The sequence below is a fragment of the Bos grunniens genome, chromosome 11, assembly GCF_055505025.1.
Source record: "Bos grunniens cultivar Pamir isolate PY7600 chromosome 11, Bosgru_T2T1.0, whole genome shotgun sequence".
In the NCBI taxonomy this organism is placed as follows: domain Eukaryota; kingdom Metazoa; phylum Chordata; class Mammalia; order Artiodactyla; family Bovidae; genus Bos; species Bos grunniens.
Genome location: NC_141175.1, coordinates 79,919,264 through 79,941,212, shown reverse-complemented (window position 1 = coordinate 79,941,212; position 21,949 = coordinate 79,919,264). Strand labels below are relative to the sequence as shown.

Sequence of the window (21,949 nt, the reverse complement as noted above, 5' to 3'; positions counted from 1 at the left end):
AGTGATGTCTGTACTAAGTATAATCGAAAGTTAGAAACCGCTATCACAGTTCCAAAGTGGATAACGGGGATGGTAAGCAAATTTAGATAAATTACCATTTTTTCCTCTAGATTTTAAAGGTCAAGAGTGGAATTTCATGTAGAGAAATTTTCCATGAAAGAGTCCTCAAGTACTCTGCTTCTGAGAGACAAGGCTACTCCCAAAGAAAGCAGAGAGAAGGATGAAGTCACTGGTAAGGGCTTTTATGCTCCACGTGCAGAAACTAGCCTATGTAAAAGCTGGCAGAGAAGTCCTGTCTAATTTAGTCCTGTCTAAATTAAAGATTTCTCAGGTTTGAACATTGCTGGTGGCATTATAAATCAGTATGTTACTTGGCAATGTATATTAAGAGCCACATAAACTTTCAAACCCTTTGGCAGAGTAATTCCACTTCTAGGAATCCATCATAAGGAACCACTACTAGTATGACTATTAGCTTCCCAGGTGGCTTAGTGGTAAGAATCTGCCTGCCAATGCAGGAGCTGCAGGAGACTCAGGTTTGTTCCCTGAGTCAGGAAGATACTCTGGAGAGGAAATGGTAACCCATTCCAGTATTTTTGCCAGGATAATCCCATGGACAGAGGAGCCTGGTGAGTTACAGTCCATGGCACTGCAAAGAGTCGGACATGACTGAGGATGCACACACGAGTACTACTATTTCTAAACTACAGTCCAGTCATTAAATGGAATATTATTTAGCCTTTAAAAAGCAATATGCAGAAACCAAAAATGTGTGCTTATATTAGAAAGGAACTTGAAGAACATATAAACCACATTTGAACTACATCATGGAAACAAACAAAAGTGTATATTAAAAAAAGATACTGGCTTGCATACAGCAAAATGCTAATTTGGAGATGACAACTCTTGCAAGAAGTCTATAAATCCATGTGCATATATGCATCTTCTCAAACAAACACTAAAAATACAATTACTGTGAGATCACAATTTTTTTAATATTAAGAAAATGAGAACCATGTGCTAGGATTAAGAATGGGACAAGGATGCCCATTCTGACCACTCCTATTCAATACAGTACTGAAAATTCTGGCTGTTGCAATAGGCAAGGAAGAGAAACGAAAAGCATGAAGATTAAAAAAAAAAGTAGTCTATTTATTTGCTGATAATGTAATTGTTTATATAGGAAGATTTAAAGAATCCACAAACACCTACTAAGATCTAGTAAATGAACTTATCAAGGTCACAGGATACAAAGTTACTATTAAAAAGCAATTTTGTCTTCACATATTAGCAGAAAACAATCAGCAACAAATTTTTAAAAATTCTACTTGCAATAGGGTTTAAAAGCATATTTAATAAAACATATGCAAGACCGCTACACTAGAAACTAAAAAACACTGTTGAGAGAAATGACAGAAGTTTTAAATAAATGGAAAGATAAAGTAAGTCCACTATCAAAAGACTCAATAAATATTATGAAGACATCAGTTGTTCCTAAATTCACCTATGGACTCAATATAAGCCCAATCAGAATCCTACCAGGTTTGTTTTTTTTTTTTTTAATGTAAATTGACAAGTTCATTCTACAATTTATAGGAAAATCAAATCCTCTAGAATATTCAGAGCACTGTTGGAAAAACAAAGTCTGAGGCCTTACACTATCTGACTTCAAAATTCAGCATAAAATTATAGTAATCAAGATAGTATGGTACAGACAAAAAGATCAATGAAATAGAAGAGAGAGCTAGAAATAGATTCACACTTACAGAGTCTTCTATTTTAAACAAAGGCACAAAACAATGGGTAAAGAGAATGGTGTTTTTGTTATTGTTTTTTAAAACGGTGCTGGAATAACTAAATGTTCACAATGAAGAAAGAAAGTGAACCTTGACCCCTACACTTCAAATCATACTAACTTCAGATATATCACTGAATGTAAAAGCTAAAATCATCAAGTTTTAAAAAGAAAACACTGAAGAATAGATTCATGACTTGAGATAGGCGAAAGATTCTTAGCACATACAAAGAAGTAACTTCATATGGAAGAAAAAATGGATAAATTAGACACCAAAATTTCAAAACTTCTGCACATTAATAAGAAAATAAAGAGGTAAGCCACAAACTAGGGCAAAATATTTGTGGAACATATATTTGACAAAGGACTAATAATATACAGAATATGTTTTTAAAATTCTCGTGACTCAATAATAAAAAAAACAATTAGAAAATGGCTAAATGATATGAACAGAGGGTTCACAGAAGAAGATATACAAATGGCTAAGAAGCACACAAGAAAGTGCTCAATGTCACCAGGGAAATGCAAATTAAAACCACAGAGATACTACCACAGACACAAATACACGAGAATGGCTAACATTAAAAAGACTAATACCAGATGATGGCAAAGAGAACTGTTAGCATTGTTGATGGAAGTTTAAAATGGTACAATTAATTACACTGGAGTACAGTCTAGAAATTTCTAAAAAAAAACTAAACACCTGATTTATGACCCAGCAAATCCTCTCCTAAGTATTTTTCCAAGGTAAGTGAAAATAATACATGTCAACAACAAAAATTATACAAGAATGTTCAAAGTGGCTTTACTCAAAATAGCCAAAAACTTGGAAATAGGCAAAGTTCCTTCAGTAAGGAGAATAAACTATGGAATAATCATACAATGGCACAATTATTTAGCAATAAAAAGGAACCAGATACTTGTTCATGTTAAAACATGAATTTAAAAAATCTCTATATGTTGAAAGAAGCCTTACACAAAAAAGTACAACTGTATGATGTCATTCATATGAAGTTCAAGAAGAGGGAAACTAATCTTTGGTTGAAAAATGTGAACATGTGGTCAGCTCTGAGAGGCTAGGACAGGGATTATGTTAACAAGGATTATGCTAGAATATGGGATTATATTAATCCCAGGGATTATCTGGGAAGGGGTACAAAGAAACATTTTAGGATGATGGTAACGTTTTTCATCTTGATAGAGGTTTGGGTTACCAGATGTAGGTATTTATTTGCCAAAATTCAGCTCTTATACACCTAAAATTTAAATGTATGTGAATTTTACCTCAAAAGACAAAAAGATCAAGAACTACTGAATTCTAGTTAATGATATACATGCCAAAGTATTAGCTGAAAGTGTGCTGATACCTGCAAATTTCTTTAAAATATATATAAAAAAGAAATGGACTAATGGACAAAAAGATGGATAAGTGAAAACACGGGCATAACAAAATATTAATGCTAAAATCTAGGTGAGGGTATATTGGGATTCACTGTAAAAAATTTTTTCAACATTTCTCTATGCTTAAATTTTTTTATAATAAAATATTGGGAGAAAAAAGATATCACTGCTGATGTTGACAGAGTATTCTTTTTTTTTGTATTTTCTAAGTTTTCTATAATGTTTATAGAAATTTCTAAAATGTTTACAATCTTAAACATTTTAAAAGAAATTAAATTACATTTCTTAAAATAATCAAACATAAATTATTTTAAAACAAGTTAAAAATCTTAGATTCAGTGAAAATTAAAATGTCCACTATTTTTCAACTGTTTAGTTCACTAGAAGTCTTAAGTATGTAGTTGTGTAGCAAGTCACTATTTTTGAACTAATTAAAAACCGTGAACTAATCAAATGTGGTATTAAATTTTTTTCTTTTAATGTCTAATTTTAAACTTTCCCTTGTACTCAAACCTTTCCCTGTGTTAATTAATGTATTCTCATTAAAAGTGTATCATTTCTTAGACTCTATAATAACTAAGCAGGGCAATATTTCTTATGAAATCTGAGAGCTGGCTGTTTACTGAAGGCCTTTATCTTTAGATAAGCATAAGCTTTAAGCCAGGTGCTAGTCATTTGTGTCTTGTTAATTTCCAAAACAAACAGAGGAGAGTGCCATGCAATTTCCATTACACACACTTCACCATTAGGACCAGGGTTTATTAGCTTGACACTGCTCCAGGAATAATGGTTTCATTCCTCACTGAAATAAAATAATGTGCCACACAACTCAGCAATGCGGAACTTCTCAAAAATGTTGTCATGTTAAACACGGTCATATTTTTAAAGTCTCCATTATGTCATAACAAAGGCCATTTGCTGTAGAGAACTCATTGTGAGCACAGAGAATTCCCACAGGGGCCCCAGACTTACCTCATTGCTGTGTCATACGATTCCGGGTGAATACAAGTTTGGTCCAAAGGATTTGGCTTTAGTACAACGTTCACTGCAGTTTTGCTCCTTTTCTTGCCTTGCTTCTCATTTGTGACCTCAACACCTGCTGAAGCTGTTACAGCAACTCCCTGAGTTTGGCCTGCAGATTCAGTTTGCTGACTACTGTAACCATTCAAAACAGAAAATAACAAACTTCTGTAAAGCAATTATCTTTTAATTAAAAAATAAAATAAAATAATACTATGTTTCTGTCATAAAAAAAAATAAACACTATGGGGGGATGTGGGAAGGTTAAAGGGTGGGCAGAGGGTTAGAGTCTTTCATTACAAATGAGCTTACTTCTCTGCCAAACAAATATACACAAACAGCCACCAGATTTTGACCATGCACTTCACAGACATTACCACTTATTTGTTTAAACCTATTAATAGGGCTTTCTGTTACTTAAAGCCCCAAACATTCTTAATTGATTCTGCCCGTGTAATTGGCATTCTAGGAGAGAACAGAGAAAAACAGACGAAAATAAATTAAATGAGGAGGAGAAAGAAAAGGTGATTTCTCAGAGCTGAAAAAAAACACAAGCTCCAAAAAAAAAAAAAAAAACACAAGCTCCCCAAAGGAATCTACTGAGTATAAAACAGAATGAATGGGAAAAGAATGACTAGAAAAAGACTCACATTTGACTTATGACAGGGAAACTTTAGAATTTTAAAAATTAAGAGATAAAAATAAAACATTACTTTGAAAGGAACTAGAATCAAACTGGCATCAGTTTTCTCACTGACAAACACAGACACCGGAACATAGTGGAACAATATTTTAAGTCTGAGACAAAATGATTTTGAATCTAGAATTATATACCTAGGCAAACTAGTCAAGTTAAAATCACTTTCAGACATGTAAGGACTATGGTATAACCCATATAATATACTCTCTCTGAAAAGCAATTCTTGAGTATGAACTCCAGCAAAAACATTGAGTTCAAGAAAAATGATAATGTGGGCTATAAGAAACAGTGATGAGTACAGGAACCATAAAAATCACTAGGTTAAATAACTGTTCATGAATATTGTAAAAAATGTATAAAAAGAACAGTCTGAAACTAAAATCCCAGATTATCTCACCACAGGACACAGCATTGAAGGGAAGAAGGTTGGGAAGAGACCTTTGGTACTAGTTTTCTCTAGGAGGAGTACAGAGACACCTATTAACTCCAGAGACCAATCCAAATCAAATTTAAAGATAATAACTAGAAGAACAGAAGAAAGATACAAAAGCTGAAATCACTAAGAGGAGATAAAGATGAGTAAGGAAGACAATCTGATTTCGGTGTTGGCCATATGGTGATGTTCATGTGTAGAGTCTTCTCTTGTGTTGTTGGAAGAGAGTGTTTGCTATGACCAGTGCATTCTCTTGGCAAAACTCTATTAGCCTTTGCCCTGCTTCATTCTGTACTCAAAGGCCAAATTTGCCCGATATTCCAGGTGTTTCTTGACTTCCTATTTTTGCATTCCAGTCCCCTGTAATGAAAAGGACATCTTTTTGGGTGTTAGTTCTAAAAGGTCTTGTAGGTTTTCATAGAACTGTTCAACTTCAGCTTCTTCAGCATTACTGGTTGGGGCACAGACTTGGATTACTGTGATAATGAATGGTTTGCCTTAGAAACAAACAGAGATCATTCCGTCATTTTTTGAGATTGCATCCAAGTACTGCATTTTGGACTCTTTTGTTGACTATGATGGCTATCCCATTTCTTCTAAGGGATTCCTGCCCACAGTAGTAGATATAATGGTTATCTGAGTTAAATTCAACCATTCCGGTCCACTTTAGTTCACCGATCCCTAAAATGTTGATGTACACTCTTGGCATCTCCTGTTTGACCACTTCCAATTTGCCTTGATTCATGGAACTAACATTCCAGGTTCCTATGCAATATTGCTCTTTACAGCATTGGACCTTGCTTCTATCACAAGTCACATCCACAACTGGGTGTTGTTTTTGCTTTGGCTCTGTCCCTTCATTCTTTCTGGAGTTATTTCTCCACTGATCTCCAGTAGCATATTGGGCACCTACCGACCTGGGGAGTTCATCTTTCAGTGTCCTATCTTTTTGCCTTTTCATACTATTTATGGGGTTCTCAAGGCAAGAATATTGAAGGGGTTTGGCCATTCCCTTCTCCAGTGGATCACATTTTGTGAGAACTCTCCACCATGACCCGTCCATCTTGAGTGGCCCTACATGGCATGGCTTAGTTTCATTGAGTTAGACAAGGCTGTGGTCCATACGATCAGATTGGCTAGTTTTCTGTGATTGTGGTTTCAGTCTGTCTGCCCTCTGATGACCTCTCTTAGCACCTACTGTCTTACTGGGGTTTCCAAAGAATAGCAAGGAGAGATAATAAAGCTTTCCTCAGTGATCAGTGAAAAGAAATAGAGGAAAATAATAGAATGGGAAAGACTAGAGATCTCTTTAAGAAAATCAGAGATACCAAGGGAACTTTTCATGCAAAGATGGGCACAATAAAGGACAGAAATGGTATGGAACTAACAAAAGCAGAAGATATTAAAAAGAGATGGCAAGAATACACAGAAGAACTATACAAAAAAGATCTTCATGACCCAGATAATCATGATGGTGTGATCACTCACCTAGAGCTAGACATCCTGGAATGCAAACTCAAGTGGGCCTTAGGAAGCATCACTACGAACAAAGCTAGTGGAGGTGATGGAATTCCAGTCGAGCTATTTCAAATCTTGAAAGATGATGCTGTGAAAGTGCTGCACTCAATATGCCAACAAATTTGGAGAACTCAGCAGTGGCCACAGGACTGGAAAAGGTCAGTTTTCATTCCAATCCCAAAGAAAGGCAATGCCAAAGAATGCTCAAACTACTGCACAATTGCACTCATCTCACATGCTAGCAAAATAATGCTCAAAATTCTCCAAGCCAGGCTTCAGCAATACGAGAACCGTGAACTTCCAAATGTTCAAGCTGGATTTAGGAAAGGCAGAGGAACCAGAGTCAAATTGGCAACATACACTGGATCACTGAAAAAGCAAACGAGTTCCAGAAAAACATCTATTTCTGCTTTACTGACTATGCCAAAGCCTTTGACTGTGTGGGTCACAATAAACTGTGGAAAATGCTGAAAAAGATGGGAATACCAGGCCACCTGACCTGTCTCTTGAGAAATCTGTATGCAGGTCAGGAAGCAACAGTTAGAACTGGACATGGAACAACAGACTGGTTCCAAATAGGAAAAGGAATACATCAAGGCTGTCTATTGTCACCCTGCTTATTTAACTTATATGCAGAGTGCATCATGAGAAATGCTGGGCTGGAGGAAGCACAAGCTAGAATCAAGACTGTTTATAATAGCCAGGACATGGAAGCAACCTAGATGTCCATCAGCAGACAAATGGATAAGAAAGCTGTGGTACATATACACAATGGAATATTACTCAGCCATTAAAAAGAATACATTTGAATCAGTTCTAATGAGGTGGATGAAACTGGAGCCTATTATACAGAGTGAAGTAAGCCAGAAAGAAAAACACCAATACAGTATACTAACGCATATATATGGAATTTAGAAAGATGGTAACAATAACCCTTGTATGCGAGACAGCAAAAGAGACACAGATGTATACAACAGTCTTTTGGACTCTGTGGGAGAGGGAGAGGGTGGGATGATTTGGGAGAATGGCATTGAAACATGTATAATATCATATAAGAAATGAATCGCCAGTCCAGGTTCAATGCAGGATGCTTGGGGCTGGTGCACTGGGATGACCCAAAGGGATGGTATGGGGAGGGAGGTGGGAGGGGGGTTCAGGATGGGGAGCACATGTACACCCGTGGCGGATTCATGTTGATGTATGGCAAAACCAGAAGCATAAAGCAGAGACATTACTTTGCCAACAAAGGTCCATCTAGTCAAGACTATGGTTTTTCCTGTGGTCATGTATGGATGTGAGAGTTGGACTGTGAAGAAGGCTGAGTGCCAAAGAATTGATGCTTTTGAACTGTGGTGTTGGAGAAGACTCTTGAGAGTCCCTTGGACTGCAGGGAGATCCAACCAGTCCATTCTGAAGGAGATCAGCCCTGGGATTTCTTTGGAAGGAATGATGCTAAAGCTGAAACTCCAGTACTTTGGCCACCTCATGCGAAGAGTTGACTCATTGGAAAAGACTCTGATGCTGGGAGGTACTGGGGGCAAGAGGATAAGGGAACGACAGAGGACGAGATGGCTGGATGGCATCACTGACTTGATGGACGTGAGTCTGAGTGAACTCTGGGAGTTGGTGATGGACAGGGAGGCCTGGCGTGCTGCGATTCATGGGGTTGCAGAGTCGGACACGACTGAGCGACTGATCTGATCTGATCTGATGGTAAAATCAATAAAATACTGTAAAGTAATTAGCCTCCAATTAAAATAAATAAATTTAAATTAAAAAAAATTTTTTAAAGCACTAAAACTAAAAAAAATGTATGTAGAGAAAAATTTCTAAAAGGTGAAATACAAGTTGATAGTAAGCACAAATAAAACAAAATTATTAGCCAAAAAAAAAAAAAAAAAAGACTGCCAGGAGAAATATCAATAACCTCAGATATGCAGATGACACCACCCTTATGGCAGAAAGTGAAGAACTAAAGAGCTTTTTGATGAAAGTGAAAGAGGAGAATGAAAAAGTTGGCTTAAATTCAGAAAACTAAGATCATGGCACCTGTTCCCATCACTTCATGGCAAACAGATGGGGAAACAGTGGAAACAGTGTCAGACATTATTTTTGGGGGCTCCAAAATCACTGCAGATGGTGACTGCAGCCATGAAATTAAAAGACACTCCTTGGAAGGAAAGTTATGACCAACCTAGATAGCATATTAAAAAGCAGAGACATTACTTTGTCAACAAAGGTTTGTCTAGTCAAGACTACTGGTTTTTCCAGTAGTCATGTATGGATGTGAGAGTTGGACTGTAAAGAATGCTGAGCACTGAAGAATCAATGCTTTTGAACTGTGGTGTTGGAGAAGACTCTTGAGAGTCCCTTGGACTGCAAGGAGATCCAACCAGTCCATCTAAAGCAGATCAGTCCTGGGTGTTCATTGGAAGGACTGATGTTGAAGCTGAAACTCCAATACTTTGGCCACCTGATGGGAAGAGCTGACTCATCTGAAAAGTCCCTGATGCTGGGAAAGATTGAGGGCAGGAGGAAAAGGGGACAACAGAGGATGAGATGGTTAGATGGCATCACCAACTCAATGGACATGAGTTTGGGTAAATTCCAGGAGTTGGTGATGGACAGGAAGCCAGGGCAGTCATGGGGTTGCAAAGAGTCGGACACGACTGAGCAACTGAACTCAAGTGAAGGAAGACAAGGAGAAAAACAGGAAGGAGCTCTGTTAACTGACAAATGTAACAAACTGCATGAAAAAAAAAGAATCAGGAGGCATGAAGAGAAAATATAAAAGATGGAAGTTCAAACATATCAATAAGCATAACTTTGAATGGATTAAGATTAAGCAAAAACAGAAAATCTATGAGTCATATAAAAAACTGAACATCATAGAAAGTTTGAAAATAAAAAATACCAAGCATATTCTGAAAAGGCAGATACGGCAACAACGTTAGCAAACAAAATAGATTTGAAAATAAAAGCACTCAATAAGATAGCAGTAGTCATTCTGAATAAATGCATGACCCATCAAGGAAATATAATAGTGGTGAATCTTCAAGTCCTTCATTACCAGTTGAAAACAACTACGGCTTTGAAATAACCCAAATGTTCAACAGAGCACTGATTAGATTAAATACAGTCCATTTATAAATTAAATATTGTGCTGGCATATATAAAGAATGATATAAGTCAATAAGTAATATGTGGAAAGAGATCCAAGATATATTACTGAAACAAAACAAGTTTCAACTAGTTGTATACCATAAGTTGTTCTGTATGCATTTAAAAATAATAGACACATATATATAAGCTTATATAAGTATACATTTAGTTTTGGAAGCAATAATAAGAAACTATTTTGAAGGGACAAGTTGGGGTACACTTTTCACTTTATTCTTTTTTATACTGTTTGAATTTACTAACCAAGTGCTTTACTGGTTAATTAATCGATTTTTCCCACTATATGAAGTGTCACCTTTATCATAAATTAAATTCCCTCTGTGTTTTAGTGTATTTCAGACTCTATTCTGTTCTACCTATTTCTACATCAAACCCAAACTGTTTTAATTACTATGGCTTCAAAATATATTCTGCTTTTCAGAGGGGCTGGTTTTCCCTCAGTGTTTTCCAGAAAAAAATAAATGATTATAACTTTTGTGTCAGAAGAAAAAAATACACAATGAATGAATCAAGTAGTTCCAAAGCTGCTGCTGCTAAGTCGCTTCAGTCGCGTTCAACTCTGTGCGACCCCAGAGCAGCAAATGCATAAAAGCTAGTCTTTTATGATTACAAAATGCTAAGACGTTTACCCAATTTCTTTGCTTTTTGTGCTACCAGGATTAGAAAGCAAGAATTTAGCTCTTAATTTACACATCTGCTAATTAATGCCTTGGCCAGTTTTCATTGAGGAAGAAGCAGGGAAACTCAATTATGCTGCCCCCCTTTTTTTTTTTTTGGCCACACCCCCAAGGCATGCGGAACTCCACTGACCAGGAATGGACTTTGTGGCCCTTGGAGTAGCAGCACATTGTCTTAACCACTGGACCACCAGGGAAGTCCCTCAACTATGCTTAGGGGAACAGCTGTCACTCTGAAGTGGTCATTGCAAAGTCTTCTTTGTAGCCTCATCTTGTGCCAGTCCTTCCACTTGTGGTGCTCCGATCACATTGGCCTTAGCTTCTTTTCCTAAATGCACCAAAGTGGTCCTGCCTCAGGCCGCTGCACACATACTGTCTGCTCTGCTTGAATGCCTTCCTTCTGATCCCTATGTGACTGGCTCCTTCATTTCATTCAAAACTTGGCTCAAATAACTTTTCAGTAAATAACTCATATAAAGCAGTTTATTGCTCCCTAAGATACCGTCATATTGCTTTGTTTTAATTTTTATAACACTTATCTGAAACTGTTTTACTAGTTTATTTATTGTCTGTCTCATTTATTAAAACTTAACTCCATGAGGCCAGTGAATTTGTTCATTTGTTCACTGCTGTATTCCCAATGCCTAGTAAAGATTAAGATAGTCTACACATATTGAATGAAAGAATGAAGAAATGAACAGCTAGGATTTATGCCAGTGAGAAGGATGGGTAACAGTACAAAAGTAGGTTTATATTAGAAATGACAGTGTACACTTTAATAATCACCTGCAAAATGTTCGAATATAATCCTGGTTGACTCTGATGAAACCAGCACATTGTTGGAAAGATTTTGGACCCAGCCCTTTCACTTTCTTCAGCTGTTCTCGGTTGATGAATGGCCCATTTTTCTCACGCCATTCAATAATATTTTTGGCTCGGTTGGCATTGAGTCCAGCGATATGCCTAAAAAAATAAACAAAATGAGTAACGTGGCCAGTATAATTGTTCTAAGAGAACTGAAAGAAAAGATGGCATGTAAAGAAACATAAAAGCAATTGCAATTATATCTTTCATATGTCTCTAAGTTCAGTTAATCAAAGGTGGGTTATGTCAAAAAGACAAAGGGGAAACAGTTTTCCAAAAGGAGTGAAGGACAGTAGGAAGCAAAACAGTGACAAAACCAGGGCTGTCATAAAGATGCTGGCAAACTGGGGAACAGAGGTGTAAGAACACTACTTTTCCTATAGTATTTCTACACTAGTTACACTACTTGTATTTCTAAAGCAAGTAATAATTCTGCCTATTCCCAGTTAGCTTACAAAGTGATTCAGGAGCAGAAGTTACCATAGCTACAGTTGCGTTGTACTATCTTATTTTTTGTCAGCCTGTTCTCCTCAGTAAAGACTTAAACGGTGGAAAGGCACTTATCCATGATAAAAAATACTCTGTCATTAGGTAGTTGACTTGATGTTAATTAGAGAATCTGAATTCTATTATAGAATTCCATATATTGAATTATGGAATGTTTATTACTATGGTAGAAAGTTGCTCTTGTGTAGTTGCTAAGTTGTGTCTGACTCTTTCTGACCTCATGGACTGTGTAGCTTGCGAGGATCCTCTGTCCATGAGATTTCTCAGGCAAGAATTCTAGAGTAGGTTGCTATTTCCTTCTTCAGTGGATCTTCCCAATACAGGGATTGAACTTGCCTCTCCTGCTAGGCAGGTGGGTTCTCGACCATTGAGCCACCAGGGAGGCAACACCTTAAAATGCAAGGGATTATTTTCTGCTGTTCTAATTTCAAAGCAGAAGGATCTAGATTTTTTCCCAGAGGTCCAGAATTTCCAGACTTGTATAATAAATGTAAGATTAGGAACAAAAGAACAGCTCTTCTGTAACCCCAGGGGAAAAAACAGCATGTAAGTCATGATAATAGTATTAATATGATGAAGATTTTGATATGTAACTTGAGGAATCAAGGTAAAAATATGGTAACCATATACCGTGTTCCCTCAGAATTTATCTTCTGGTGATGGCCAGCTTTGACAGATGTAAGCAAGAGACTGAACTAGTGAAAAATATCTACCTATTTATTATGTGATGGGAAATGGCTCTTTTCCATGTTAACCTTATTTAAATTCTATTAGTGACTCAATGGAGAAGGCAATGTCATCCCACTCCAGTACTCTTGCCTGGAAAATCCCACGGGCAGAGAGGCCTGATAGGCTGTAGTCCATGGGGTTGCTAAGAGTTGTACACGACTGAGTGACTTCATTTTCACCTTTCACTTTCATGCATTGGAGAAGGAAATGGCAACCCACTCCAGTGCTCTTGCCTGGAGAATCACAGGGACGGGGGAGCCTGGTGGGCTGGCGTCTATGAGGTCACACAGTCGGACACGACTGAAATAACTTAGCAGCAGCAGCAGCAGTGACTCAACAGTTATCATATGCTCTTCACTTTAGATTTTCAGTATTAAAAATTATAATATATATGAATTGTTATGATTATTTTCTTAAATGATGTCTTCCTCCCTGACTGATTACTTAAAGCAATGTATGAACTGATCAATTTTCTATACTTGGCAACTTCACACGTGTCCCCTTGTTCTAACTGAGTTTGGACAGTCAGTAAAGAAACTTAAGATTCTGTAATCTTCAGCCACAGACTTCCTGTCTCACCTTAACAAAACTTCTGAACAGATGTTAATATCCACTCCCACAAAACTGACACATTCTTCTACAACACTGTCCAGTGTTGCCTTGAGCAGAGTCTGAGATACATCGTGCTGAAAAGAAAGATCAAACATCAATCAAAAGTAAAGAACGTGGAATTCTTGGACTATTCCATTACTTTGCCTGTATTACAGGTAGCAGGCTAAGACACAGCAAAGTCAATTTGTTCATTTCTCTTAAACACTGTTTGCTGATGTAACTGACCTAAACTTTAGGAATCTGTGTTTCATACTCTCTACTTAAACACTTGAGTACAACAGCACCAGTATTTTTCCTTTAGCTTGCCATAAAAATTACCTCTCGAGTTCGTTAAAACACAGGTTGCTGGGCCCCACACCAAGAGTCTTTGATTCAGTAGGTCTGGGTTGGGGCCTGAGAATTTACATTCCAACAAGCTCTGCAGTACTGCTGCTGCTGGTTCTGGGAGCACACTGAGCCAATGCTGGTTACTATTATTGGCCCGCCACCTTGAAGTCTTGTCTTCACTTGCATGTGTATTATGACCCTTTGTTCTTAAGAGAAGAGTGAACAGGAAGGAGAACATGAATATTCAGTAAGTTTGACAGTAAACCGAACTCTCATATTTCATGAAATTGAAGAGCCTATTGCTTATAAGTCTTTTTTTCAAAAAAAAAAGAAAAAGAAAAAGATGTCCTTTTCATCATAGGGGACTGGAATGCAAAAGGAGGAAGTCAAGAGATACCTAGAATAATAGGCAAGTTTGGTCTTAGAGTACAAAAAGAAGCAGGGCAAAGGCTAACAGAGTTTTGCCAAAAGAACACACTGGTCACAGCAAACATCCTCTTCCAACAAGATAAAAGAAGACTCTACACATGGACATCACCAGACGGTCAATCCTGAAATCAGATTGATTATATTCTTTGCAGCCGAAGATGGAGAAGCTCTATACAGTCAGCAAAAGCAAGATCAGGAGCTGATTGTGGCTCAGATCATGAACTCTGTATTGTAAAATTCAGACTTAAATTGAAGAAAGTACGGAAAACCACTAGACCATTCAGGTATCATCTAAATCAAATCCCTTACAATTATACAGTGGAAGTGAGAAATAGATTCAAAGGATTAGACCTGATAGAAAGAGTGCCTGAAGAACTATGGATGGAGGTTTGTAACATTATACAGGCGGTGGTGATCAAGACCATCCCCAAGAAAAAGAAATGCAAAAAGGCAAAATGTCTGACCAGGCCTTACAAATAGCTGAGAAAAGAGAAGAAAAAGGCAAAGGAGAAAAGGAAAGATAAACCCATCGGAATGCAGAGTTGCAAAGAATAGCAAGGAGAGATAAGAAAGCCTTCCTCGGTGATCAATGCAAAGAAATAGAGGGAAACAATAGAATGGGAAAGACTAGAGATTTTTTCAAGAAAATGAGAGATACCATGGGAACATTTCATGCAAAGATAGGTACGATAAAGGACAGAAACGGTATGGACCTAATAGAAGCAGAAGATATTAAGAAGAGGTGGCAATAATATATAGAAAAACTATACAAAAAAGATCTTTATGACCCAGATAGCCACAATAGTGTCATCACTCCCCCAGAGCCAGACATCCTGGAGTGTGAAGTCAAGTGGGCCTTAGGAAGCATCACTATGAACAAAGCTAGTGGGGTGATGGAATTCCAGTTGAGCTATTTCAAATCCTAAAAGATATTGCTGTGAAAGTGCTGCACTCAATATGTCAGCAAATTTGGAAAGTTCAGCAGTGGCCACAGGACTGGAAAAGGTCAGTTTTCATTCTAATCCCAAAGAAAGGCAATGCCAAAAAATGTTCAAACTACCACACAACTGCACTCATCTCACATGCTAGCAAAGTGATGCTCAAAATTCTCCAAGCCAAGCTTCAATAGTACATGAACTGAGAACTTCCAGATGTTCAAGCTGGATCTAGAAAAGGCAGAGGAACCAGAAATCAAATTGCCAACATCCGCTGGATCACTGAAAAAGCAAGAGAGTTCCAGAAAAATATCTATTTCTGCTTTATTGACTATGCCAAAGCCTCTGACTGTATGGATCACAATAAACTGTGGAAAATTTTTCAAGAGATGGGAATACCAGACCACCTGACCTGCCTCTTGAGAAATCTATATGCAGGTCAGGAAGCAACAGTTGGAACTGGACATGGAACAACAGACTGGTTCCAAATAGGAAAAGGAGTGTGTCAAGCCTGTCTATTGTCACCCTGCTTATTTAACTTATATGCAGAGTACGTCATGGGAAACGCTGGGCTGGAAGAAGCACAAGCTGGAATCAAGATTGCCGGGAGAAATATCAATAACCTCAGATATGCAGATGACACCACCCTTATGGCAGAAAGTGAAGAGGAACTCAAAAGCCTGTTAATGAAAGTGAAAGAGGAGAGTCAAAAAGTTGGTTTAAAGCTCAACATTCAGAAAACTAAGATCATGGTATCTGGTTCCATCACTTCATGGGAAATAGATGGGGAAACAGGGGAAACAGTGTCAGACTTTATTTTTTTGGGCTCCAAAATCACTACAGATGGGATTGCAGCCATGAAATTAAAAGACGCTTACTCCTTGGAAGGAAAGTTATGATCAACCTAGATAGCATATTCAAAAGCAGAAACATTACTTTGCCAACAAAGATCCGTCTAGTCAAGGCTATAGTTTTTCCAGTGGTCATGTATGGATGTAAGAGTTGGACTGTGAAGAAAGCTGAGCACTGAAGAATTGATTTTTCACAGAAAGAGGTAATTGGAGGTGGTAAATAATCTTGGGCTTCCCTGGTGGCTCAGATGGTAGAGTCTGCCTGCAGTGCAGGAGACCTGGGTTCAATCCCTGGATTGGAAAGATCCCCTGGAGAGGGAAATGGCAACCCACTCCAGTATTCTTGCCTGGAAAATCCCATAGACAGAGGAGTCTGGTAGGCTGTAGTCCATGGGGTCGCAAAGAGTCGGACACAACTGAATGAACATGTCCATTGATAGAGGCAAGAATCATCAGTGAATTCTATACTCAAAGAGTATTGAAAATAATAGCTCCTCAATATAATACTTATCCTTACTGCTTATGATAAAATTAAACACTGTTTTTTATTTATATTTTTAAATTTAAAAGAATAGACTCAATAGTATACCACATAGGCTCACCGTCTTCATGTGTTCTGGACTGGAACAAATTTATGAACATCTTATACTACCCATGAAATCTTTCTGAATGTTTTTATTTGAGGGTTAAAATCCCTTGTATATAAATATAAATAAAAAGCAGTGTTTAATTTTCAATTATGTTTTACTGTATAGAGTGACATATACATATATGCAAACAGATGTGTGATGAGTATCTTGATCATGGTATAAAATATATTTCCTACTGTGTATCATGATCAAAAGGTATAAAAAGTAATGGGCTAAGCCAATATCACCAGTCTCATTCCACTTATCCAGTTACAGGAAATAAAATGTGAGGGTATATCTTCTGAGGCTTTCAGAAAGAGACATCCCTCTCAAATATAGACCCATGTCTTTTCTTCTTTTCATTCAAGTATGCCTCCTGCAGCTGGAGTAAGCATTATCTTATGTCACCAGGACTGGCTTGAGGATCAAGCTGTCTCCCTGAGTATGGCAGGTAACACATCTGCAAAGACTCTGGATCTTCCTGAAATCCTGTATTAACCAGTTCTGGATTTCCTGCCCACTCTGCCCCCGTCCCAACACACACAATGACCTTCTAGCAATGACATTTCCTTATTGTTTAATAAAAGAATAATAAATTTCCTTATTGTTCAAGTCACTTGGAGTTGGGATCTCTGATGTTTTGCTAGTTGAAGCAGTCATTTTATTTAGGGGCTTGAAGTCTAGTGGCAAGACTAAACAAACAAAAACAATTAACAATAACCATACTACCAAAGTCCTTGAGATTTTACTGTCAGGCACTTTTATAAGGCTTTTATAATACTATCTAATTTAATCCTCACAACAATTGTAAAAAGTTTGTGCATAATTTCACAGAATTTATTCTAAGGAAATAGCAAGACTATTGTTCAAAGGTATGTACGTATGTGTGTGTACAACCTAAAAATTCACCCAGAAGGTACTGATACAAATAAATGATGAAATAACCACAACATGAATTATTATGAAGTCATTACAAAGCATAAGGCAGAATAGCTATTTTTTTAAAAAGTCCTTTAAAAAAATTTTACAAGGCTAATGCTCTTAAAAAAAAAAAAAAAAAAAAAAAGGGTATGCCCAAGATAACAACATACTAGGTTGAAATACATTTTAAATCCCTCTAGCAGTTAGACTCATGTAATAAAAATTTTTGCTGTCATCTATAATCCTGGATTTTGCCTACATTCTTCCCCAACTATTTGCTTACAAAAGTACTAAAGAGTTAATAGTATTTTCTAAAAGTAAAAATCATATATGATTAGGGGAGGGAATACTGAACAGAGTTCCACATTGTCCTCATAATAGTGTCTTTGACATTAAATCAGAGGCATTGATATCTGTCATTCTAAAAACATTTTCTAAGCAACTACTATGTACCAGACACTGTGTTAGCTGTGCTCAGTATTGAAAGTATAGTAAAAACCATATGAATTTCAAGTCTTCAAGAAGCTCAGTTTACATCTGCTGAAAGCTGGGCTGTGACATACCACTCTACTGGTAGCCATGAGTATTAGAGGCAGGAGGATCCCAGGACTGATTGTGCTAATCGTCAAGGACTTGATGCCGCTCGCTGTGGCCTGCGGCTCCCGGGCCGGTAGCGCCGCTCTTGGTCGCGCTGACTCGTAGTGTGGAACCGCGGGTCACGGGTGCTCTTCTCCGGCCACAGATTAGCCAAGTGCCGCCGAGGCCATCGGCCCCGAGCCTCCGCCATGGACCTCGAGGACGATTATACACACTCTGCTTGCAGAAATACTTATCAGAGCTTTAATGGAATGGATCGTGATTATGGCCCTGGATCTTACAGAGGGATGGATCGTGATTATGGCCCTGGATCCTATGGGGGTCAAAGATCCATGGACTCCTACTTAAACCAGTCATATGGCATGGACAATCACAGTGGTGGTGGTGGTGGGGGTAGCAGCCTATGAGTGATTTTGGAAGCATTCATAGACCTGGAATTGTTGTTGACTATCAAAATAAACCCACCAATGTGACAGTTGCTGCTGCAAGAGGAATAAAGAGAAAAATGATATAACCATTTAATAAGCCTGGTGGAACCTTTATCAAGAAACCCAAGCTAGCAAAACCTGTGGAGAAGATGAGCCTCAGCAAATCACCCACAAAAACTGATCCTAAAAATGAAGAAGAAGAAAAGCGGCAAATTGAAGCTCGGAGAGAGAAACAAAGATGCAGAAGAGAAAAAAACAGTGAGAAATATGGAGATGGATACAGAATGGCATTCACATGTTCATTTTGTAAATTTTGAACATTTGAAGAAAAAGATATTGAACTCCATCTGGGAAGTCCTTCACATCAGGAAACATTAGATCATATTCAAAAACAAACCAAATTTGATAAAGTGGTTATGGAGTTTTTGCATGAATGTATGGTAAATAAATTCAAGAAAACATCTATTCGTAAGCAACAGACAAATAATCAAACAGAGGCAGTCAAAATAATAGAAAAGGATGTTATGGAAGGTGTTACTGCAGATGATCACATGATGAAAGTAGAGACTGTTCACTGCGGTGCTTGCAGTGTGTATATCCCTGCTTTACATAGCTCAGTTCAGCAGCACTTACAATCTCCTGATCATATCAAAGGAAAGCAGGCTTATAAGGAACAAATAAAAAGAGAGAGTGTCTTGACTGCTACAAGCATTTTAAATAATCCAATAGTGAAGGCACGATACGAACGTTTTATTAAGGGTGAGAATCCCTTTGAAATTCAAGATCATTCTCAAGATCAACAAATAGAAGGAGATGAGGAGGAAAAGGAAAAGACTGACGAACCTGTGGAAGAAGAGGAGGAAGAAGAGGAGGAAGTGGGGGAAGTAGAGGAAGCAGAGGAAGCAGGGGAAGGTGGAGGAGTGGAAGGAGTGGGGGATACAGAGGAAGGAGGGGATGTAGAAGGAGAGGGGGAAGTGGGGGCAGTGGGGGAAGGAGAGGGAGAAGGGGAGGGGGTAGGGGAAGGAGAGGAAGAAGAAGCAAAGGAAGAGCCTGTCGGCTTTTCTGTTGAGCAAGCAGAAGAAAATTAAATATAAGGTATTAGTCAGTTTTAAAAGAAGCTTTAAATTTTGTCCCAATGTGGAAAAGGGTAAGAATTTCAGTAGTTTAAAATATGAGAGTTAACACCCATGTTGCATGCATTCCACACATTACAATTTGTTTTATATAATTTCTAAATGTTTGGCATTTGTTTAGTAAAATTAAGGTAAGACTATTTTAGTTTAGTTTTTATAGCTACCTAACTTAGTTTCAAGAAATTGAATTTTTAAGCTTAATTTTTATTACTTTATTGGTGTTGAGGATAACAAATGTGTATTGTTAGTATGTCTGTTCTAATCATTTGAACTTAAATGCTGCTCTTGGGAGTATATATTCAAGTGTGCATTAATGTATTGAATACTTACCCTAGAACAGATAAGTTGGGCAAGTATTTTGTGCTCTGTGTATTTTTTTACTGCATTGGACATTGAATATAGTAATTTGTGTTAAGATACGCTTAAAGGCTTTTTGTCACCATGTTTCCCTTTGTAGCAATAAAATGTTTTTTACAAAATTTCAAAAAAAAAAAAAAAAAAAAAAAAAGGACTTGATGCCAGGAAAGATGAATTGTTCAATTTTTTTTTAAAGTTACCTTATTCTGAATTCCAGGGCAAGTTATTTCAATTTTATAAACAGACTGTTTCAAATTCAAAGAAATATTGTTTGGGTCATTAGAGTTTTACCTAAAATTTACAGGATTTTTAAAAAGGAATATAAGCAGTCATTTATACTCGTCAGCTTTTTTTGAGGTCAGAATCCACATTGTTATTATTGCTCTACCACAAACTTCTAAAGAATTGCTGATCTAAACTGCTCTTTTTTTTTTTTTTTAAATTTGGTCCTAAGCACTAAAATTATCTCACAATTATTTCAAAAAATCCTCTCAGATGGAACACTGTCTGTACACTACAGCAACAAAATTTCACTTTGCATATTCCATATACACTTCAGGTTTATTCCCAAGTGGTTTTCTGATGCACCATTCTTGAGTATTTTCTTTAGCAATTATCACTCACTCATGTCCCTTCTTGTTTCTTATTATTGTCAAAATGCAAAATGCACTTAGAAACTAAAAACGTAAAAACCTTTACGGGAAAAGTCTAGCCAATTTCTAATAAGGCAAGTTCATTTCCTCATCTTACATCTACTTTTCTTTGGTTGACATGTGACAGTTTAAAAGTCATCCAGAAATGTGTGGGTTGAGTGACCCATAAAAGACAGAACTGACAGAAGAACGGAAAACATTTGAGAAACAGAAAATGTGTATTTAACAGTAGTTCCTCCTACAATTCTTCGAATCTAGTATACAAGAGGTCTTTCTATACTTCCTTTAAAGACTAAGACAATGTTCAGCACCATAGAAATACTGTATGTAACACTGTTTTACTAAAAGTAAAAATCAGATACATTTAGGGGAGGGAATACTGAACAAAGTTCCATATTTTCCTCATAGTATCTTTTTAAAACCTTGTATGTTCTCTACTGGATCATACATATTTACATGTAACAGACAAATACTCTTGAAAAGTCTTGAAAAAGACTTTAAAAATATTTCTTCATAAGCAGATTCTTTTGAAAACAGATACTAACACTAGCAGAACATCTTTGTTTTTTTAAATGAATAAACCATAGGTACAATGAACAACTCACTGTGCCTATGGGGCTCTGGGATTAAGATGGCAAAAGGCATTTCAGCACGGGAGGTACTTTTCTAAAAGATCTGGAAACAAATTAAAGAACAGCCAGTGGTTGTAATGGGAAAAAACAGCCTAGAAAGACATTCTCTATGTAAATCTTCGTCCTCTCATAAAGCATATGAAGAGTATGCTGGAGACTCCTTTACTGCTAACTCAGTATTTAGGCACCCAATTTGCATTAACTTATACCACTCAATTTAAATCCGTTTATTCAAATTAACTTGACAGAAAGATCGCTAGGACAATGACTGTCTTCTCTGTTCTGCAGAAGACAAATGGAAACTAATTTTTAAACAAATCAACCTTCCACTCTGACTCTAGGGCTACAATAGCTCCACTCCTAAGGTTTGGATCTTCTGGGTCTCAAAGGAGTCCCCACACTTGTTCAGTGAGGTCTCCCCACTTCTGGACAACCAGAATTTCTGTTTCCAGGACACTGCATAATCTCTGAAATCTCCATTCAGCACAAAACTCCAGTACTTTTTATATGCTGGTCTTAAGGAGTCTTGGCCTAAATATGTGCACCTTAGTATCTGGTCAAAGACATTTTTGAGAAAAACAAACAAGACCACTACTTTTAGCTATTACAGAGTAATTGGTA

At 37.2% G+C, this 21,949-nt stretch overlaps 1 protein-coding gene and 2 pseudogenes across 12 annotated transcripts in view; 2 read left to right on the top strand and 1 right to left on the bottom strand.

The window, feature by feature from the left end:
* The window catches only part of SRBD1 (S1 RNA binding domain 1), a 244,657-nt gene that overhangs the window by 19,530 nt on the left and 203,178 nt on the right, over positions 1 to 21,949 (bottom strand). For 8 of the 11 annotated variants that reach the window (XM_086327142.1, XM_086327144.1, XM_086327145.1 and 5 more), the window contains 3 exons: positions 13,404 to 13,510; positions 11,511 to 11,687; positions 4,169 to 4,351 (listed from right to left, as the gene is read on the bottom strand). In XM_086327142.1, the coding sequence (XP_086183268.1) occupies positions 4,169 to 4,351; positions 11,511 to 11,687; positions 13,404 to 13,510 (467 nt within the window). The remainder of the gene's footprint in view (positions 1 to 4,168; positions 4,352 to 11,510; positions 11,688 to 13,403; positions 13,511 to 21,949) is intronic. The other 3 variants (XM_086327143.1, XM_086327146.1, XM_086327148.1) reach the window with 1 other exon arrangement.
* Positions 18,314 to 18,743, top strand: LOC147363388 (DBIRD complex subunit ZNF326 pseudogene; annotated as a pseudogene).
* Positions 18,680 to 20,935, top strand: LOC147363387 (DBIRD complex subunit ZNF326 pseudogene; annotated as a pseudogene). The gene has a single exon (XR_015137029.1). The product of XR_015137029.1 is annotated as a DBIRD complex subunit ZNF326 pseudogene (transcript).